This window comes from Zea mays, chromosome 2 (assembly GCF_902167145.1).
Source record: "Zea mays cultivar B73 chromosome 2, Zm-B73-REFERENCE-NAM-5.0, whole genome shotgun sequence".
In the NCBI taxonomy this organism is placed as follows: Eukaryota; Viridiplantae; Streptophyta; class Magnoliopsida; order Poales; family Poaceae; genus Zea; species Zea mays.
In genome coordinates, this window is record NC_050097.1 from 1,688,962 (window position 1) to 1,707,319 (window position 18,358).

An 18,358-nucleotide genomic window follows, 5' to 3' on the forward strand; every position below is an offset into this window, starting at 1 on the left:
CGCATCATTAGTCCGAACAATATAAAAATGGCAATCAAAGCGGCCGCCGGCAACGCAACGACATTCTCTCCTTTCTTTACTACGTATATATCTATCTTTTTTCTTTTCTATTCAAGGATAGTTTGTTTGATTACTTGATGGTGCACTCTATTGTATCTTAACCAACAAAAGAAATAGTCTAGCTATACTTTCTTAACCTTTGTACTCACTCCGTCCTAAAATACAAATCATTCTAAAATTTTTGGAGAGTCAGTTTTTAAAGTGTGATCGAAAGTATGGCGAGAATCATAAAGATTTATGACATAGAATAGATATAGTATGAAAAATATACTTAATAGAGAATCTAATGGTATACATTTGATATCGTAAATGTTATTAATTCATTGTATAAAGAAAATATATTTAACTACCCTTTTTGTGGTCATCACAATCACTATTCTCGCTCAACTAACCAAACTTCAAAAACCACACGTACAACTCTCAGGCTGGCCTCTGATTATTATATTAACAATAAGTATGGAGGGATGCTTTCATTGTTTTTTTTGTGGTCGAGGAAAACGGTGTCGGTATTCTAGACTTGTTGACCGTGACACCTCCTTTTTATAAAGAACAGTAGAACGCATGTTTTTTCTTTTGCCATAAGCTGTCGGGGATTGTTGTGCTATTAATGGATTAAGGGCAGGCTTGTTTGGGATTATCATATGTCCATTACTCTACTAGTGAACGTTAGGGCACATATAGTTAAGAGGCTTTGATCGATTGGTTTTCCAAGTACGAACCTTTGAATCATATTATAAGGGTATATATAACACAAATATCCAATTAAATGATGTGCCTCTAGAAAGGTCTATAGGGGGCTAATTGAAAAAAAAAACAAGAGATGCGCTCTTCACGAAGAGTCTACCTCTACACGACTCTTTATATATCTTTAGTATTGATGACTGCGTTTATGATTTAGGATCTCATGATTGTATCATGCAGTGTCTTTATAAAACCGGTCTAGAGTCTCTAGGTTGGTTGTACATGCCCAAAATACATTTAAAAGACAAAAAAAAAAAGTATACGTAGATACAGCATATTCATGAAAAGTCCGTTGCTTTTTCAGTTACAGACTCCTTAATTGATGGAGTTGTATATACGTACGTCGCTATGAGCACCAACCTCCGATATTTTATTGGCCGACTAGCCGTGCGGACGGACGGAGTTTGTTTTCTATAAGAAAATCTCGCAGTTGCGATTGCATTACCTGACCATTAGTATTTTTTTTTTTGAACTAAATACGAGCGTGTGTATGTATCAAACCAACACCAACACGCTCGGCTCCGCCTCCGCTGGTAGGTCACATCACACTCGCTTCAATATTGACACCACCAACGCACGCACGACCCTTCTTCCTCCTCCCGGCGGCTAGGCTGATTTCTCCTTGCATCGCCTTTATTGCGCTCAGCTGCTCTGCCAAGTGCCAACGTCGTACACCTCCAGCAGTGGAGGGAGCCGGAGCACGAGCAACACCAAGGTGTCCGCCACAGAAATCTACATATAATTGCAGCCCCAACCACCTCGTTCCTCTTCCCCTTCCCCCCTCCCCAGCCAAATCCGCTTTCCTAGCTCTAATCGCCGCCGATCTCGCCGGAGGAACTGCTAGCTAGCTGCTCCCTTCACTTCTCAGGTACTAGCCCGTCTTGCTCGCCATATTTCCCTTCTCTCTCTTTCTGTCCACCAAACCAACCCAGCCCTAAGATCTGTTCCAGCCTTCCTGCTGGGGATGTTTGTGTTCGTACCCTCTACAATCGGGTATTAAGTTGGACCGGCTGCAAAGCATGTCCAACCACAACTTCAGTTACTGCAGCAGCAGATTTCCGCGACACTCACACACATCAGTTCCTGATATGCCTGCCCCCTTTACTTTTTTCACAATTACTGCATGCATCAGGAGCCAGGATTAAAAGTTGCCTCAAAGAAGAAGATCCCTCTGCGCCGCTGCATGTTGAGCGAGCCTACCGTAGCGACGAGCGCGGATATGAATTGGTGTTGTGTTCCTAGGGCCAACAAGAGAGAAGAGAACCCTTACTCCAACAGCATCGGCGGTAAGGAAAAAAAAAAATGTATTATTTAATTTGCCTACAAGTTTTGTACTTGCAATTGCATGCTACAATATGCATATTGCATTATTTCAGGCATCTACTCCGAGAAGAACATAAGGCTGTTCTCCTATGCCGAGTTAAGATCTGCTACCGACAACTTCAACCGCACCAACAAAGTGGGACGAGGCGGATTCGGGACAGTTTATAAGGTGCCAGCCAAACTCGATCATATCTATTATATTGACGCCCGCGCGTCACATGGATCATCTCTTGTTTGTTGGCGTCACAGGGAACCATCCGAAGCGGGCGAGAGGTCGCGGTGAAGGTCCTCTCCGCCGAGTCCAGGCAGGGCATCAGGGAGTTCCTGACGGAGATCGACGTCATCAGCAACGTCAAGCACCCCAACCTCGTCGAACTCATCGGCTGCTGCGTCGAGGGAAGCAACCGGATTCTGGTGTATGAGTACCTCAAGAACAGCAGCCTTGACCGTGCGCTGCTGGGTACGAGCCACCACTAGCTGTTTACCCAAACCCATACCCATACCCATACCTACCTACCTGATCCATCAGTTGCGGCGTTCTGCAGCTTCTAACAGTGAGCCTGCCGACTTCACCTGGAGCGTCAGGTCTGCTATATGCCTCGGAGTCGCTCGGGGCCTTGCGTACCTGCACGAGGAGATCGCGGCGCCGATCGTGCACAGAGACATCAAGGCCAGCAACATACTTCTCGACAGGAACTACGTCCCCAAGATCGGGGATTTCGGTCTGGCCAAGCTGTTTCCTGACAATGTCACCCACATCAGCACCCGCGTCGCGGGAACAACGTGAGTACCGACGCCGACGGCCTAGTTTTTTTTTTTTTTTTTTTTTTTTTTTTGCACTTCTGCCGCTTGCCTTTTACCGTATGTTCCTCGCAGAGGCTACCTTGCGCCTGAGTACGCCTGGCATGGCCAGCTCACCAAGAAAGCGGACATCTACAGCTTTGGTGTCCTTGTCCTGGAGATAGTGAGCGGCACTAGTAGCTCCAGGAGCATACTCATGGATGACAAGATTCTCCTAGAGAAGGCATGGGAGCTGTACGAAGCGAAGAGGCTCAAGGAACTGGTGGATCCAGCCCTTGTAGACTGCCCTGACGAAGAAGCCATCAGGTACATCATGGTGGCCCTCTTCTGCCTACAGGCGGCCGCCGCGCGCCGGCCGACGATGCCCCAGGTCGTCACCATGCTGTCCAAGCCCGTCCGGATCAACGAGAGCGAGCTGACGGCGCCGGGGTACCTCCAGGAGTACAGCAGGCGGAGCCCCTTGTCCAAGGCCACCACTTCCACCGACTCCAGGTTCAAGAACCTGGCGTCCCAGGAGGACTCCAACATGTTCAGCACGGTGGTGCCACCCACGGTGACCGAGATGAGCCCCAGGTGAAGCAACCGCCATGTAATTTTGACTAATTCCTTCCTTGCGTTTTGTCAACCGGCGGCGACTATATGATGTAGTGCCAAGTGTGTTTTCCTCCTGCAAATGCGGCAGCTAGATCTTGTACATATAGATTAGTGAATCCATGCCAGACCCAGAGCAATGCAAGATTGCTGTTTGTTGCACAGCTTCAGATTATTATTAGGGCAGTACCATATCATCGTAACAGTTTCAGACCTCAACTTGTATGAGATCACAGGCATCTCAGTGACGACACAACTGGACAGGGGTGAAAACAGCAAAGATACGACTACTGTGGTGATACTAAATTATGAATGTTCTGTGCTCATACGAAGACATCCTGATGCAGATCTCTGCAAAAGATCAGTACGGGATAAACGGGTCTGCGAAATCATCAGAAACAAAAACACGTTTCCATCTACTGACAGTCAAGCCTCTTGTGTTTCTGTAATGCTACGCTTTCCTTTCCGGTCACTCCGACGCCGCAGGCTGCTCTTTCTCGGCCTCCGAGGGGCCATTGGCGGTGCTGGTTTCTTGGCTCTCTGCAGGCTGCTTGGCGTCGTTTGCTGGGGCTGCCGCGCCGTCTTTGGCACCACCATCCTTTCCACCTTCTTTGGAGCCATCCTTTGCGCCCTCTTTAGCAGCAGGTGCTGGTGGAGGTTGCAACATATGTGGCGGTGGAGCGTGCTTCAGCTTCACTAAGATATGGCGCATCCGGGAGAGGTCGGTGGGCTTGCCAGGCTTGGGGCCCTGAATAACTGTGACGGATGGCTTCTTGTCCTTGTCTTTCTTTCCCCGCTTCTCAATGGTGGCTATTTCATGCGGGATGAGATCCGAGATCGATTTCCAGTACTGCTTGTCTGCGTTGGCATGGAATTTCTCCTGGCTGGCTACAAAAATCTGCAGCAGACCACAGGAGCGATTAGTACCAAACATAGAAATAGATTAGCTAATAAACACAGAGCCCTAGCTGCTTACATATGATAGGCGCATACCTTCTCCCTTTCTCTGTTGTTGACCATATTCGACGCACAGTTCTGTATCCTCTTCTCAAAAAAAGCTTTCTTGAATTCTTCTGCTTCAGCAATTATTTGGGCACGTAGCTCCTTCTCCTTCTGTTCTTTTTTCTCAAGTTCCATAGCATTTTTCCTAAGACATTGTTGAAAAAGGAAGCAATAACAAATTAAAACTAGAGTGGCAGGAAAAAAAATCAAGGAAGCCAAGAAAATGACATCATTCGATTTGAGGGACACAAAAGACAGGACAGTAACTTGGTCTGTACCCTTACAATAGTTACAGGCTCCTTACAAATTGACCTTACTGGACTTTCCACAAGATAAGCATTAAACAAATCAGAATCAACGCCACTCCAAATATAGACAAATCTACTACTGCTGCAAGCCTGGGACAATGTCCTGATGAAGAACATCATACCAAACACGGCTTACACAACTCCAATATTCATGAACTTCTATTAGTTAACTACCAAAGTAAATTCCGAAGTAAATATAGACGTGCACTAAACCATAAAATAAACGAGGTTGTATCAGCAGACAATTGCGTCATAGTCTCATAGAGCATATTATGTTAGGAACCTAATGCACACATTTTGCAAGGTTACAAAGACGAGCAGTACCAAAAGAATGTATGGATTTTCTCTGGGAGGTACACCTTCACTGATTTGAGGATTTCAAGAAAACCAGCAGATATGAAAATCTAAAAAAAATGTGTCCACCTGGTGTGATGTCAGCAAAACATACAGTTGGAAGAATGCAGCACCAGATGAAGCATTAAGTGGTCGCAAAAGAACAATGGTGAATAACTAACTAGTTATATCCACATACATAGATAGCTAAGACATCCTACAATCAAGGTTTTCCAGAAATGCATCAAACACCAGGAAGAGAACAAACATACATGAGGACTGTAAGTTTGCAAAAAAAAACATCGGTTTTCTAGAGTACAAGGTAATCCAACAAAGAACATTCTCCAACTAATATGACGTTTTTGGAAGCCTCTATGATTGCATGGCACAAATTCATATTTTAGAAGGTTGGTTTGACATACTTTTTACCTTTATTCCTCTAGTTTCTGTGGGACTTAGTTCATACAATTTCGATACAATATGATAATAGGCTGTATAGGTAAGATTGGGACAGATACAATCTAGGTAAAATGCAATAGCTAAGGCAGGGTTAGTTCTGAATTATGTCATGCTAGCTTAGTCTGAATTTTACTTTCTATTGAGTAGCAAACCAAATCTAGATGTATATGCCTATGTTTATTAGAAACATTACTAGGTTGTAGGTTCCTTTTGGTTCGAGTATAACAAAAAATAAAATTGAGCAATACGCAGTTCCATTCTAACCAAATCTAGTTAAGAGATAAAACACAAATTTCCAATGAAAATCTGTCAGTGTTTAATACTCTGAATGACAAGTCGTTTTGCCTTTTCTAGATTCATAGTTTTTACTAAGGGGGTGTTTGAATGCACTAAATCTAATAGTTAGTGGCTAAAATTAGTTGTAGACATCCAAACACCCTAGCTAATAGTTCAACTATTAGCTATTTTTAGTAAACTAGTTAATAGTTAGCTAGCTATTTGTTAGCTAGCTAATTCCACTAGCAATTTTTTAGCCAACTAAGGGTGTGTTTGAATGTACTAGAACTAATAGTTAGTTGGCTAAAAAATTGTTAGTGGAATTAGCTAGCTAACTATTAACTAATTTACTAAAAATAGCTAATAGCTATGGTGTTTGAATGTTTCCAGCTAATTTTAGCTACTAACTATTAGCTCTAGTGCATTCAAACACCCCCCTAATTATTAGCTCTAGTGCATTCAAACACCCCCTAACTATTAGGTCTAGTGTATTCAAACACCCCCTAAGTACTATCTAGACACAGTGTATACAGGTGCATAGCAAAAGGTACCTAAAAAGGCAAAAACGACTTATAATTCAGGACGGAGTACCTCTGAATTGCTTCAATAAACTAATTTCAGGGGTAAAATTCACAAAACAACTTTAAGTGCTGGGACCATAGGTGTCAAGCGGTCAAGGAAAATTACTACACACTGCTGCATCTAGCTACTTATATTCGTATTTTTCATATTTTATGGTAATCTGCATACAGTAGCTCCATACCATCCTATTCATGGCAGTGATAGTATGGCAAAAACAGAGATACTAGCAGATCCAACTATGGTTACACCTATATGGTATCAACGATTCAAACACTTAGGCTGATTTGGTGATTATGGATCCCGAGTGGATCCATGGGGAGAAATTCTCTTGCTATTCAATAACCTTGCAATTCAATTTTGAATAGCAAGAGAATTTCTCCCCATGGATCCACTCGGGATCCCCGGTCACCAAATCAGCCCTTATGGAGAACAAAACCCACCCTCGAAGGTCTGCAGCTATACTTAAGTTCTCAGCTTATAAACTAGTCCATGACTGGCTATTCCCAACAGCGCAATTTCTAGTGTATCCTAATTCCTAACCAACCGAAGTAATAGAAACCAGCAATTTCCGTACAGAGCCCCTCGCCGTGTTTCGTTCACCTTCGTAGTGCAGAAGAAGCGGCTACAGTTAGTCGAAAGAGCGCCAGAAAGCGTTAGATCTGACTCGAACAGCCCGAAACCTAGCCCACACGCAAGCAAGCATACAGGCAGCAAAACGGCGTGTCCCCCAAGCAGATCGGAACCGGCGCCGGCGGTCCTCACCTCCGCCACTCGCGGAGAAGGATTCCCTCCTCCCGCCCCATCTCGGTGGGCGGCGGCAGGGTCGGGCCGTCGCTGCCGTTGGGCTCGAGGTCGGGGGAGAATGGCGAGTATCCCCCGGAGACGTGGCGGATCGGGACGCCGTAGGACTCTACGGTGATCTCCTCGTCCACCTCCTCGACGCCACCGTCGGCGAAGGAGGCGTACCCGCCGGCGCTAGCGTCGTCGGCTGCGGCAGCACCGAAGTCGTCGGAGTCGAAGGGGTGGGAGGTGGCGCGCGGGAGGTCGTCGGCGCCGTCGTCCGCAAAGAAGGAGGCCATGGGGGGGGGGACGCGGAGATTTTGGGCGGCGCCGGCCTGGTGGACTGGTGCTGCTGCTCGTGCTCTGCACTTTGCTTTCTTCTGCTTGCTCCGTCAGGCTTAGTGGGTGTTTGTATCCCTTCAATTTATTCCATTTTAATCATAAATTTCTACGTAATATATATTTAGTAATTTAAATAGTAAAATGAAATAAAATATAGAAACTAAAAACTAATTTCTATAAACTAAACAACCCCTTATTAATAATTAATAATGAGTTTTAAATTCGTGTATTCGTTTTAATAGCGTCACTGGTCAGAGTCATGGTTTAAACCAAGCCTAATACATTGAATTACCTTTTATTTTTTTACTAGTTAGGTGTCCGTGTGTTGCGACACAAGACCAAATAACATTATTTTATAAGCATAGATGTACTTTTGTCGAAAAAGTTAGAATCCAAACTCGGTTTAAAAAATCATATGAAAATGATAAAATTAATCTGAATTTTATTTTATTTTTAAATGAAGGAATCCCAACTATTGCAACAAAATACATCTATAGGGTATGAATACGTCTCCTATTTTCTTGAGCAATCGAATTACATTTTTTATGAGTTATCATGTTTTGCGCAACATAACCCCCGAATTTTTTGCATTTTGGTCCTTCATCGGGAAAAAATTCACGTTTGGACCCTAGAAAATTTTAATGTCATTTTTGGACCCTTTACTCGACGCCGTAGCCTGTGGCGCCGAGGTAACACAGCTCGGCGTCATAGGCTATAGCGCCGAGGTACGTGCTGCGTTGGCACAAACGGACGTCGTGGCGCACGTCGTGGCGCCGACGTGGTACAGAGCTCTGTATAGAAAACTTGTCGTGGCGCCGACGTGGTACAGAGTTCTGTATAGAAAACTTGTCTAGCTCAGTTGGTAAAATACAAGGCTCTTAACCTTGTGGTCGTGGGTTCGAGCCCTACGGTGGGTGTTTTTAATACTTTTTGTCTTTGTCACTTATTTTTTGTTGTTGTCCATATTTTCGTTTATGTCGCTACAAATCAGCGACATAAACGAAAATATGGACAACAAAAAAAATAAGTGACAAAGACAAAAAGTATTAAAAAACGCCCACTATAGGGCTCGAACCCATGACCACAAGGTTAAGTGCCTTGTATTTTACCAACTGAGCTAGACAAGTTTTCTGTATAGAATGGAGCTCGGCGCCATGATTTATGGCGCCGAGCTCGGTACCACGTCGGCGCCACGACGTCCGTTTGTGCCAACGCAGCACGTACCTCGGCGCCATAGCCTATGGCGCCGAGCTGTGTTACCTCGGCGCCACAGGCTATGGCGCCGAGTAAAGGGTCCAAAAATGACATTAAAATTTTCTAGGGTTCGAACGTGAATTTTTTTCCGACGAAGGACCAAAATGCAAAAAATTCGGACATAACCCCCAGTATAGAAGGCAGTCCGTGTACAGTGCAAATAAGATTGCATAAGATCAATATGTATGTACAGCAACCCAATGTACCAACAACAACAATTTTAACCATGACACCAGACCACACGTATATATAAAAGGTTCCACCGGTACACTCATTGATGCCGTTTGGTTCAGACGTTGTTATGGGAATGATAACGAGATCTTTTAACGACGGTAATGGTTACTAGTTATAATTGGATTAGATAGTACTCCCCCCGTTTCTTTTTATTTGTCGCTGGATAGTGTAAAATTGCACTATCTAGCGACAAATAAAAAGAAACGGAGGGAGTAGTACCTAGTACTGCTAGAAAAAGCTCAACCAAACAAAAGTATCGGTATCCATTAGGGCTGGATGAATGATCGTGGTTCGTTGACTCGTTCGGTTCATAGTTAGCTTAGCTTGGTTCGGCTCGTTTGAATTTTTTCACGAGCTGAGCTAACATCCTAGTTTGGTTCGTTAACAAGTCAGCTCGCAAGCTAAACGAGCTACCACATTCCAATAAAACGAAACTATATGCATATCATTTACGAAATAATTAATGAATATGTTATATGTATGTAATGTGTCTATGACCTATGAGTTAAACTAATGATTAATGAACTATGTCTATGTGTTAAATTGGTTTATGCAAATATAATTATGGATTAAACTGATGAACATGTATGTGAATTATGCTACTTCGGTGTTAAATTGACGTGGTTTTATGAAACTATGAGCATAATGACTATTTTCTATTGTTAAATTAGTTTGAAATTAACTAAAAATTAATTATTATGTATATATTATTTTTTCTGCTCTGACTCGCGAGCTAAACGAGTCAGTTTGAGCTCGTAAATGTAACGAGTCGAGCTGAATTCGTGGCTCGTTAACTTAACGAGCCAGCTCGAACTCGGCCGAGCCGACTCGTTATCATCCATTACCAGAAGCGGGCCCAGACATTTGAGATTGGGTATTCAAAAATATCAAAAGATTAAAAAAATTAGTGTTCTAACGCTATTTTGTGTAATACATTATTAACAAATTACTATAGATCATCAAAAATTTAGGTATTCAATGAATACCCATAAATCCTCTGGGCCCGCCTCTGTCCATTACCCCATGTAATCCATTTACGCTGCGAACCAAACACCACCTTTATTCTTCCTTAAACATAGAATCTAGACGTCGTCTCTCAATCTCATGCCTAAAACCAATAAACCAGACATGATCTCACAATGGCAACTACAGTTCGCATGATCAGGGTACAGTTATGATCATCGTCATATTATATTGGCCCATATTTCCAAGAAGTCGCTCCACTGCAGCATGCACATTTCCAGCAGTAGCGGCCAAGGCTAGGATGTTCTCCTGTGTGTCAAAGAAAACCATTTCTTGGAGCTGAGCTAATTGTGTTGCATACAGTTCTTCTGGCGGCACCGCAAATTTTGGCATTACTTTGTTGATGATCATGTCGAGCGACACCTTTAGGGTGTGTTTGGTTGCAATGACAGGATGAGATGGGATGAAACGATCCATCAAATAAGGTTGTTTGGTTCAGGGACAAGGGTTAGGACAGGACTATCCCAGTGTTGTCCCCAGTTGTCCCTTAAAATTGGAGAGACAAGAGAGAACGTCAGGGAACATCCCTGTACTAGACATGCAGATACTACTGAAACCCATATTGATTCTAGGATCAAGTCAGGCCATTGACCGATTCTATTTCAAGCGACAGCTTCACTGGACTTGCAGACACTTGTTCGAGAAAGATAAAATTAACAAACTCTATATTACTGAGTTACTGGTAACTTTTAGCAGGAATTTATTTTTAAGCCTTCAATCTTGCTCACACTAACACACCAAAAAGGAGAAATGAATACGCAAAAAAACATGTTATTTATATCAAAAATTATAATTTAATTTATACCATAGTCATGGCCTATGGGTAGCAGTAATCCAAAGAAGAAAAAGAAAAGAGACGGACAAGAACAAATCCACGAACTCAGAAGAATTCTTTTATGAAAAACACAGTTTTTTCAACATTCAGTTGTAAGAAACTAAGAGTAGTCACAGTCAGAGGAAACAAAATTTGAAGGATACCGGATTGTGACTTCTTCCTGAAATCCAACTTTTCTAAAAGTGTACTCAATCAACTCAAATTCCTCTTTCATCTATAATATAAAATTGTTACAATAAGCATTACACCAAATAAATATGTCATTATTGTATTATTCTGGTGTGATAATAAAAACAATAATACAAGTGAGTTCAGGGTGACCTGGAAAGAGAGTAATCACTACCTCAATCAACGTCCCCTGGTGCAACCGAGCTGGTTGAAGTATGTTCCTGTATAACCATGCAAGCAAGCAAGGCGCTTGACCATGTATGGGTACTTCAGACCATGTGAACTTTATAACAAAAACGCAGAAAATAAAGAAGTCAAGAGGCGCACATCTACAAAAAATTGAACTGGGAGTATTATTATACCTGCACTGGTAATTGAGTAAAGACCAATCTACGTTCTTGTCAATGTCATGGAACCCCTAGCTTGGTGGGAAATCATGTGTATTGTTAGCAAAATCTACACTTGAATTCTGAATATTTTTTCTTTCTTTTATTCTTTGGCAGGCAAATAAATAGCATTATTCAGTGTAATCTAACATGTGAAGGAAAATAAACATGTCTCATTCAAAGCAATAAGCAACATTATTCAATGCTTCTGATATGTAAAGGAAAATTAACATGTCTCATTTAGTACCCTCCCTTCCACTCCTCGACCCTCGGCTCCAGCTGCTATGCGGTGACCTCATCCCGAGTCATCGGCGGGGACGACGGTATGGAGACGGCCGTTTGGGCGCGGCCGGCACGGACCCGGGACGGCAATGACCCAGTCGCCGCGTGCGGGGAGGGCTGGTGGAAGCACCGCGAGGACGCTGATGAGGCGTGTGCGGCGGCCGACTGAGAGGGCACAGAGGCGCACACGGCGGCAGAGGAGAGGAGATCCCGACGAAGCCGGTGAGGTCAATGTTGCGCCGCCTCCTCCCAACCACCGGAGTCAACACCCCGCCCTTTCCTCTGCGTCGTGGGGAGAGGGTTTTGCGTGCTCGCCCTCCCGTCCCACTCGCTCTCTGGCCCGCGATCTGGGTGTCGCGCCGCCTCCGCATGCGCGATCTCTCAGGCAACCGCATCTAGCGAGAAATCCCCGGCAGTGCTCGCTAGCGTCTGTCTCCAGGGGATGTGGGGAGGGAGGCGAGGTTTTGGGGTGGCGGCAGCATGGTAGAGAAATGAATACGATCATGAGAAGACACAGCTAGGGCTGGACAAAATACTCGTGGCTCGTGAGCTCGCTCGACTCGTGGTCAGCTCGATTCGACTCGTCTCGTTTCAAATTTGTCACGAGTTGAGCTAACATCTCAGCTCGGTTCGTTAACGAGCCAGCTCGACACGAGCTCAAGCCAGCTCGTTAGCTCGAATGAGCTAGCATTTATTTGTAAAACAAAGCCTATACTCGTATTGGATGAATTAAAAAGTGATGAACTATGTTAATTTAGGGTTTAAACGGGGAGTAGGTTAATTTAGTCTTTTCTATTGTTGAATTAGTATGAAATTAACTAACAATTGATTATATTGTTGTATATATACAAGTATACTATTTTTGTTGTGACTCGCGAGCTAAACGAGCCAGCTCGAGCTCGCAAACGAGCGAGACGAGCTGGTTCTCTGACTCTGTTGCTTAACAAGTCGAGCCGAGCCAACTTGTTCCCTTAATCAGCCAGCTCGAGCTCGGTTGAGGCGAGCCGAGCGAGCTCGATATCCAATTATCCACCTCTAGACACAACCCCTGCTCTCGGACGTCCATATAAAGCTCCAACAAGCTAACGAGTAAAGATTGATGGTCTATTGTACTGTTTAATGGGCGGCATGTTAGAGAAATGAATAGGGTCAGTTAAAATCAAAAAGTTTTGACGGAATAGTTGTAAAATAGTGTGTTTTTTGTTTTTACAATATTTTAGAGTATATACATAGCATATACTTGTATATATAATTTTTTAAAAAAATAATGAGTATTCAATTAAATACCTTGCTTGCATGTAGGTCCGTTCCTAACTTAAGGTAAAAAGTCAAATGAATTAGTAGGATTTATTCTAAATGTTTTACTTGTATCTCTCTATTTATCCTAAATATTTTGAAGTGTGTTATTACTCAGTGTCTCAGTTACTGGTTGACTTTACTTGTATCTTTGTATTTACTTGTATCTTTCTATTTATCCTAAATATTTTAATCTATATAGCAGCGATGATCGCGAGCGATGTTATATGTGTATAAGCTAATTTGATGAGAATTCTTTGCTAGATTTTATCTTAAGAGCTAGTTTGACAACCTTATTTTTCTATGGAATTTTTAATTTTTTAAGGAAAAATAAGCTAATTTCTTAAAAAAATGGAAAACCTTAAAAAAAATGAGATTAACAAACTAGCCCTAAAGAAGAGAGAATAAAGTTTCGTGCAAAAGAAGAGCATACAACACTGTTTTCTACTTTGCGTGCCAATAATTCGTGTTCACACTGCAGCACTCAGCTCGACGCGTGCCCGTGCGACACTAGCCTCTTGTGCTCAAGCCGCTCGGCGTCGCCGAGCTCCACTTCGCCGGAGCCACCGTGCGTCACGCTCACACCGCCGCCACCGAACAGCGACTCGATCTCCTCCAGCGTCTTGCCGCTCGTCTCGGGCACGCAGAGGTGCACGAACGCCACCGACAGCGCCGAGACGGCCGCGAACGCGGCGAACGCGCCCGCGACGGTCACGGCGCGGCAGATGGAGAGGAACGACATGGCCACGGCGCCGCTGGCCATGCGGTTGAGCGCGAAGCCGGCGGCCACGGCCTGCGCGCGCAGCCGCAGCGGGTAGATCTCCGAGCTCAGCACCATGTTGATGGGACCGATCCCCACCGAGAAGAAGGCCACGAAGCCGCACACCGTGAGGATGGCGAGCCCGACGGCGACGCCGCCCGGCAGCGCGCCGCGCGCGAGTGCGGACAGCGACGCGGCCAGCACGGCGAGGCACACCGTGATTCCGGCCGTGCTGACGTACAGCAGCGGCTTCCGGCCGACGCGGTCGACGAGGACGATGGCGATCACGATGAACACCGTCTTCACCACGCCCACCGCGACGGTGGCGCCCAGGAGCTGGCTCTCCGTCGTGATGCCGGAGTCGCGGAATATGGTCGGGCTGTAGTACACCAGCGCGTCGATGCCGGTGGCCTGCTGGAAGAACTGGACGCCCAGCCCGGTCACCAGCATCCGTCGGATCACAGGCGACGGCCGCAGCAGCTCCCGCCACGCCTCCTTGCCGTTGCTGGAAGCGGCAGTGGCGCGCGCGGCCTCCTCGATCTCGGCGAGCCTCTCCTCCGCCTCCTCCACGCTGTCCGAGACCTTCACAAGCACCGCGCGCGCGTCGCCGGCCTGGCCCTGCATGACCAGCCACCGCGGCGACTCCGGGATGACCAGCAGCACGAACGCAATGGAGATGGACGGGAGGATGCCGGCGGCGAGCATGACGCGCCAGTTGATGTTGTCGGGCAGGCCCGCGAAGGCGAGGTTGGAGACGTACCCGATGAGGATGCCGAAGCTGATGAAGATCTCCGGGAGGGACGCCAGGGAGCCCCGCAGCGTCTCCGGGGAGATCTCCGAGATGTACACGGGCGCCACCATGATGCCTATCCCGATCCCGATGCCGGCCAGCAGCCGCCCCGCCATGAGCAGGCCAAACGACGGCGCGAGCGCCATGATCACCGCGCCGCCCTGGAACACGGCAGCGGCTAGGCCGATGGTCCATCTGCGGCCGATAGCGTCCGAGGTCCGGCCGGCCGCAAGGCTGCCGAGGAGGGAGATGAAGCCGAGGCATCCGACCAGCACTTCTTGCTGCACCTCGGTGATGTGGAGGTCCTTCTGAATGAAGATAATGCAGCCGCTCATCACACCCACATCTGGACACACCACCACACCACATCATCAAATGAACAGAACACAAAACTATACATTTAGCAGTTTACGTCAGCTGTTCGACAACAACTGAATTTGCAGAGCATTTCTAAACATTTCTACTTCTACTGGACCGTTATATATGGTATACGACTATTTTCAGAACAGTTTCAGTATGCACAAGATTGCCACTAACATATTGATTACCAAAAATATTTTATATGACTCTTTTTTTTTATCTAAGATTGTTGTAGATAACTAGATGCTGCACAGTAACACGGACCTCCTGTTTTGCAGTAATGAGAAGTCAAGACAGCCCTCTGATCGCAAGCCAAGTTGTCGTTTGTTTAGTTTTAAATAAACCACCCCGGCCCAAGAAAGGGAAAGCTACATCCATTTGTAGCTGAATAAGTAAGACCAAATCTGCATCAAGAACGAAACGCCATTCCTGCGGTGCGGAGCTCTGCTCACCGTAGCCGAGCAGGACATGGTTGAGAGACGCGAAGACGGAGCAAGCAAAGACGTATCGCCGGCAGCTGCCGCCGACGCCGCGAACACGGACGCCACCGCCGTCCTCCGGCTCCTGCGGGAGCACGTCGTCCACGCGCGCGTACCGGTTCTTCCTCCCCAAGAACCCCGGCAAGCTGCGGCCGGCGGCCGCCACCTCGGCCCCCATCACCTCTGCCTTGCTCAGCCCCTCCGCTCCTCGTCCGAGAAGCCCGGCAGGCACCCGGCTAAGGTGCAGACGTGCAGTGGATCTGAGGAAGCTAGCAGGCAAGCGTGGAAAAAGAGTTGGAGGAAACAAGGCGGGATTTGTTTAAGACGTGGACATTTTATATGTTTCGATGCTTATAAGCTCAGGGCGACGGTGCACCTGCTCCCGTGCTCAGCTCCCAAAGGAGTGGGAAATTTGCAGTAGTGTTCGAAATTTCAAATTTAAATTCAAATGGAAGTTCTTCCTACTGTCTCGGAGTTATCAGATTGTATAAAGTTGTAAAGTCGTTGTATTGACACTGAGATGAATTTGAATCACACACCAGCAACAACCAGATCGTTTGAGTTGTCATAGACTGACGCTGTGACGCATCAAAGTTCTCACCCTTACATGCTGAATAATATAAAGGTTTACCAGCAAACATCAAAGAATAACCAATTATACTTAGGTGACGAAGAAGAACTAGTTTTCGAGCAAAATAGCAAAATAATCATCGAACCTTTTATACGAGAGGCATCCCATAGGGATGAGTCATTAGGTTGTTCTACGTCGACCCCGTAGAGGTAAGACCATTTTCTCTGTATATTTGAGAGGATCAAGCGATAAACAACATATCGTTTGAAAAGGTAGATTGATTTTTGTTCAACTAAATGTTGGATGCCTCAATCGATCGTGATCCTCTCACATATATAGAGGAAATGGTCTTACCTCAGTAGGAAACAACTCCAAAGTGTGTTGGTCAAGTTTCCAATCTAAAAACTGAATTAGAAATGAACCGGTTCGGAAAACGAGCAAAAACTAGCCTAATAGACCACCAAAGTCGCCTAGGACACGTTTCACGTGGAAGCCGACCAATCGGCCTAGAGAAAGTAACAAGTTATAAGCTATCAGTAGCACCCCGAGACAACTAAAATTGAAACAATTTAAAATGATAAAAGGATATCTATATTTCTTGCAATGATTTGATTGATACAAACTCACCCTCTTGCAAACAAGTTTGTGTCAAGAATATGCTTGTAAAAACATGCTCAAAGTATATTGCAAGAGATAATGTGCTACTCGATCAAGAAATGGCTCGCCTCACTAAGAACTTGACCAAGGTAAAAGGCAAGACAAAGCCAACCCCAACTTTATCAAGATAACACCGCGAAGGGACAGAAAAGGCTTGATGAGGGAGAAAATGTGGTTTACTTCGTGTGCCACAAGTAAGACCACAAGTCCTATTAATGCAAGATAAAGAATGGAGGAGAGAACAACAAACAAACAAACAAACTGTCCAACACCTACACCAACAAGGTTGATAAAAAACCATTATACCATACTTGTTAAAAAAAGAAAAATCACATGGTGGTGGCCATCAACGTGAACAAGCAAGTCAATACAAGAGCGGCCAAACAGGTTTGGGTGCCAAAAGAAATTATTTCAATCATAAAGAGCACCAAGAAGGTTTGCATCCCAAAGGAGAAATGAGAAGTCCAATGGACTCTAGAGAATCTAGAGACTTAGCAAAGGTGGGATACATATAATGGGATGCATCATATTGGATCATACCATTGCCAAATGAGCTAGCAAATATTATGGATCCCCTTCCTATGTTATAGGTAACCAGATTTAAATTCTTGCAATTTCAATTAACATCTAGTTGCTTTTAAGCCTAGGTTTACATTTGCATTTTAAATTATTGTTATACATACACTTGGTAAATCATATGACATGATTACTCGATTTCACTCTTACGCTGGGAGCAAACCTACATGGTTTACATTGCTTAGGCGCATGACACATAGCTTATTTATAAAAGATTTATCTTATATATGCCAACAATTTAGATGTCTTACTCCTAATATCATGTACAGATGATATTCACATTCATGTGTCAGCATCTTTCAAGTGGTATTTTGACCTTAAAAATCTAAGTGCATGCTTCCTATAAGTATTTCATATTTGTATGCATTGAGAGGGTAATCTACAATGAATATTTAAGACTAACATCTTTTCAAATTTATCATGTGTGAGGTAGTCTCATTAAAAGAAAAATAGAGCCCTCAAAGCTAAGCATGAATGAACACCTTTATGTGGTATTTCATATCCTCTATGGTATGACATATCATACAAAGGTTTTCTTGGTGATTTGGGCATCCAACAAGTTGATCGTGCTGTCTTTTGTGATAATCAAAGTGCGATCTATCTTGCAAAAGATGAGAAGTTTCATGAGAGAACCAAGCATATTAATGTGCGAAATTTCTTCATTTGGCTTCATGTGAAAAACAAAGCTTTGTACGTGATGAAGATTGGCACGAAGACAACCCAACTGATATGTTAACCAAGGTGGTCCCAAGAGCTAAGTTCGAGCACTTCTTGAGCTTGGGGGGTGTTCGTGCTTGCCCGAGCTAGCTCCCATGTGGAGCTTTGGAGGCAGTGAGATTGTTACATGCTGATTTGTTGTCTTGAAGATGAAGAGTTTGAAGATTGAATTTTTATTGGCTCTATGGTTCAATTGTCGCTGAGGTGGAGAATTGTGGTCGATAGATCCAGTCGACCCTTGGGGTCAGCAGTCCCATTTCCCCACTGGGGTCAGTTGTATGCATCCTCGTGGGGATCGGCTGGTCATAGCCACCCTGGGGTCATCCAGGGGGTCTTCTGCAAAAGGGGCAAACCAACACCTTTATGACCAGC

At 44.9% G+C, this 18,358-nt stretch overlaps 3 protein-coding genes across 3 annotated transcripts; 1 reads left to right on the forward strand and 2 right to left on the reverse strand.

Annotated features, from left to right (window-relative positions):
* Positions 1 to 1,313: 1,313 nt before the first annotated feature.
* Positions 1,314 to 3,555, forward strand: LOCLOC100284690 (uncharacterized LOC100284690). Its single transcript, NM_001157585.2, is given in 6 exon segments — positions 1,314 to 1,669; positions 1,934 to 2,087; positions 2,178 to 2,293; positions 2,374 to 2,584; positions 2,670 to 2,907; positions 3,001 to 3,555. Coding segments are annotated over 5 exon segments (1,170 nt in total). The 5' UTR covers positions 1,314 to 1,669; positions 1,934 to 1,984; the 3' UTR covers positions 3,503 to 3,555.
* A 114-nt stretch (positions 3,556 to 3,669) lies between these two features.
* LOC113475843 (uncharacterized) lies at positions 3,670 to 7,618 on the reverse strand. The gene is made up of 3 exons (NM_001366859.1): positions 7,239 to 7,618; positions 4,510 to 4,663; positions 3,670 to 4,414 (listed from the first exon to the last, which is right to left on the reverse strand). The coding sequence occupies exons 1-3, from the start codon at positions 7,553 to 7,555 to the stop codon at positions 3,986 to 3,988; spliced, it is 900 nt and encodes a 299-aa protein (NP_001353788.1). The 5' UTR covers positions 7,556 to 7,618; the 3' UTR covers positions 3,670 to 3,985.
* Positions 7,619 to 13,433: 5,815 nt separating this feature from the next.
* On the reverse strand, positions 13,434 to 16,004 carry LOC103645756 (probable polyol transporter 4). The gene is made up of 2 exons (XM_008670458.2): positions 15,439 to 16,004; positions 13,434 to 14,972 (listed from the first exon to the last, which is right to left on the reverse strand). Exons 1-2 carry the CDS (start codon positions 15,641 to 15,643, stop codon positions 13,561 to 13,563), a joined length of 1,617 nt encoding a protein of 538 aa, XP_008668680.1. The 5' UTR covers positions 15,644 to 16,004; the 3' UTR covers positions 13,434 to 13,560.
* Positions 16,005 to 18,358: the final 2,354 nt, after the last annotated feature.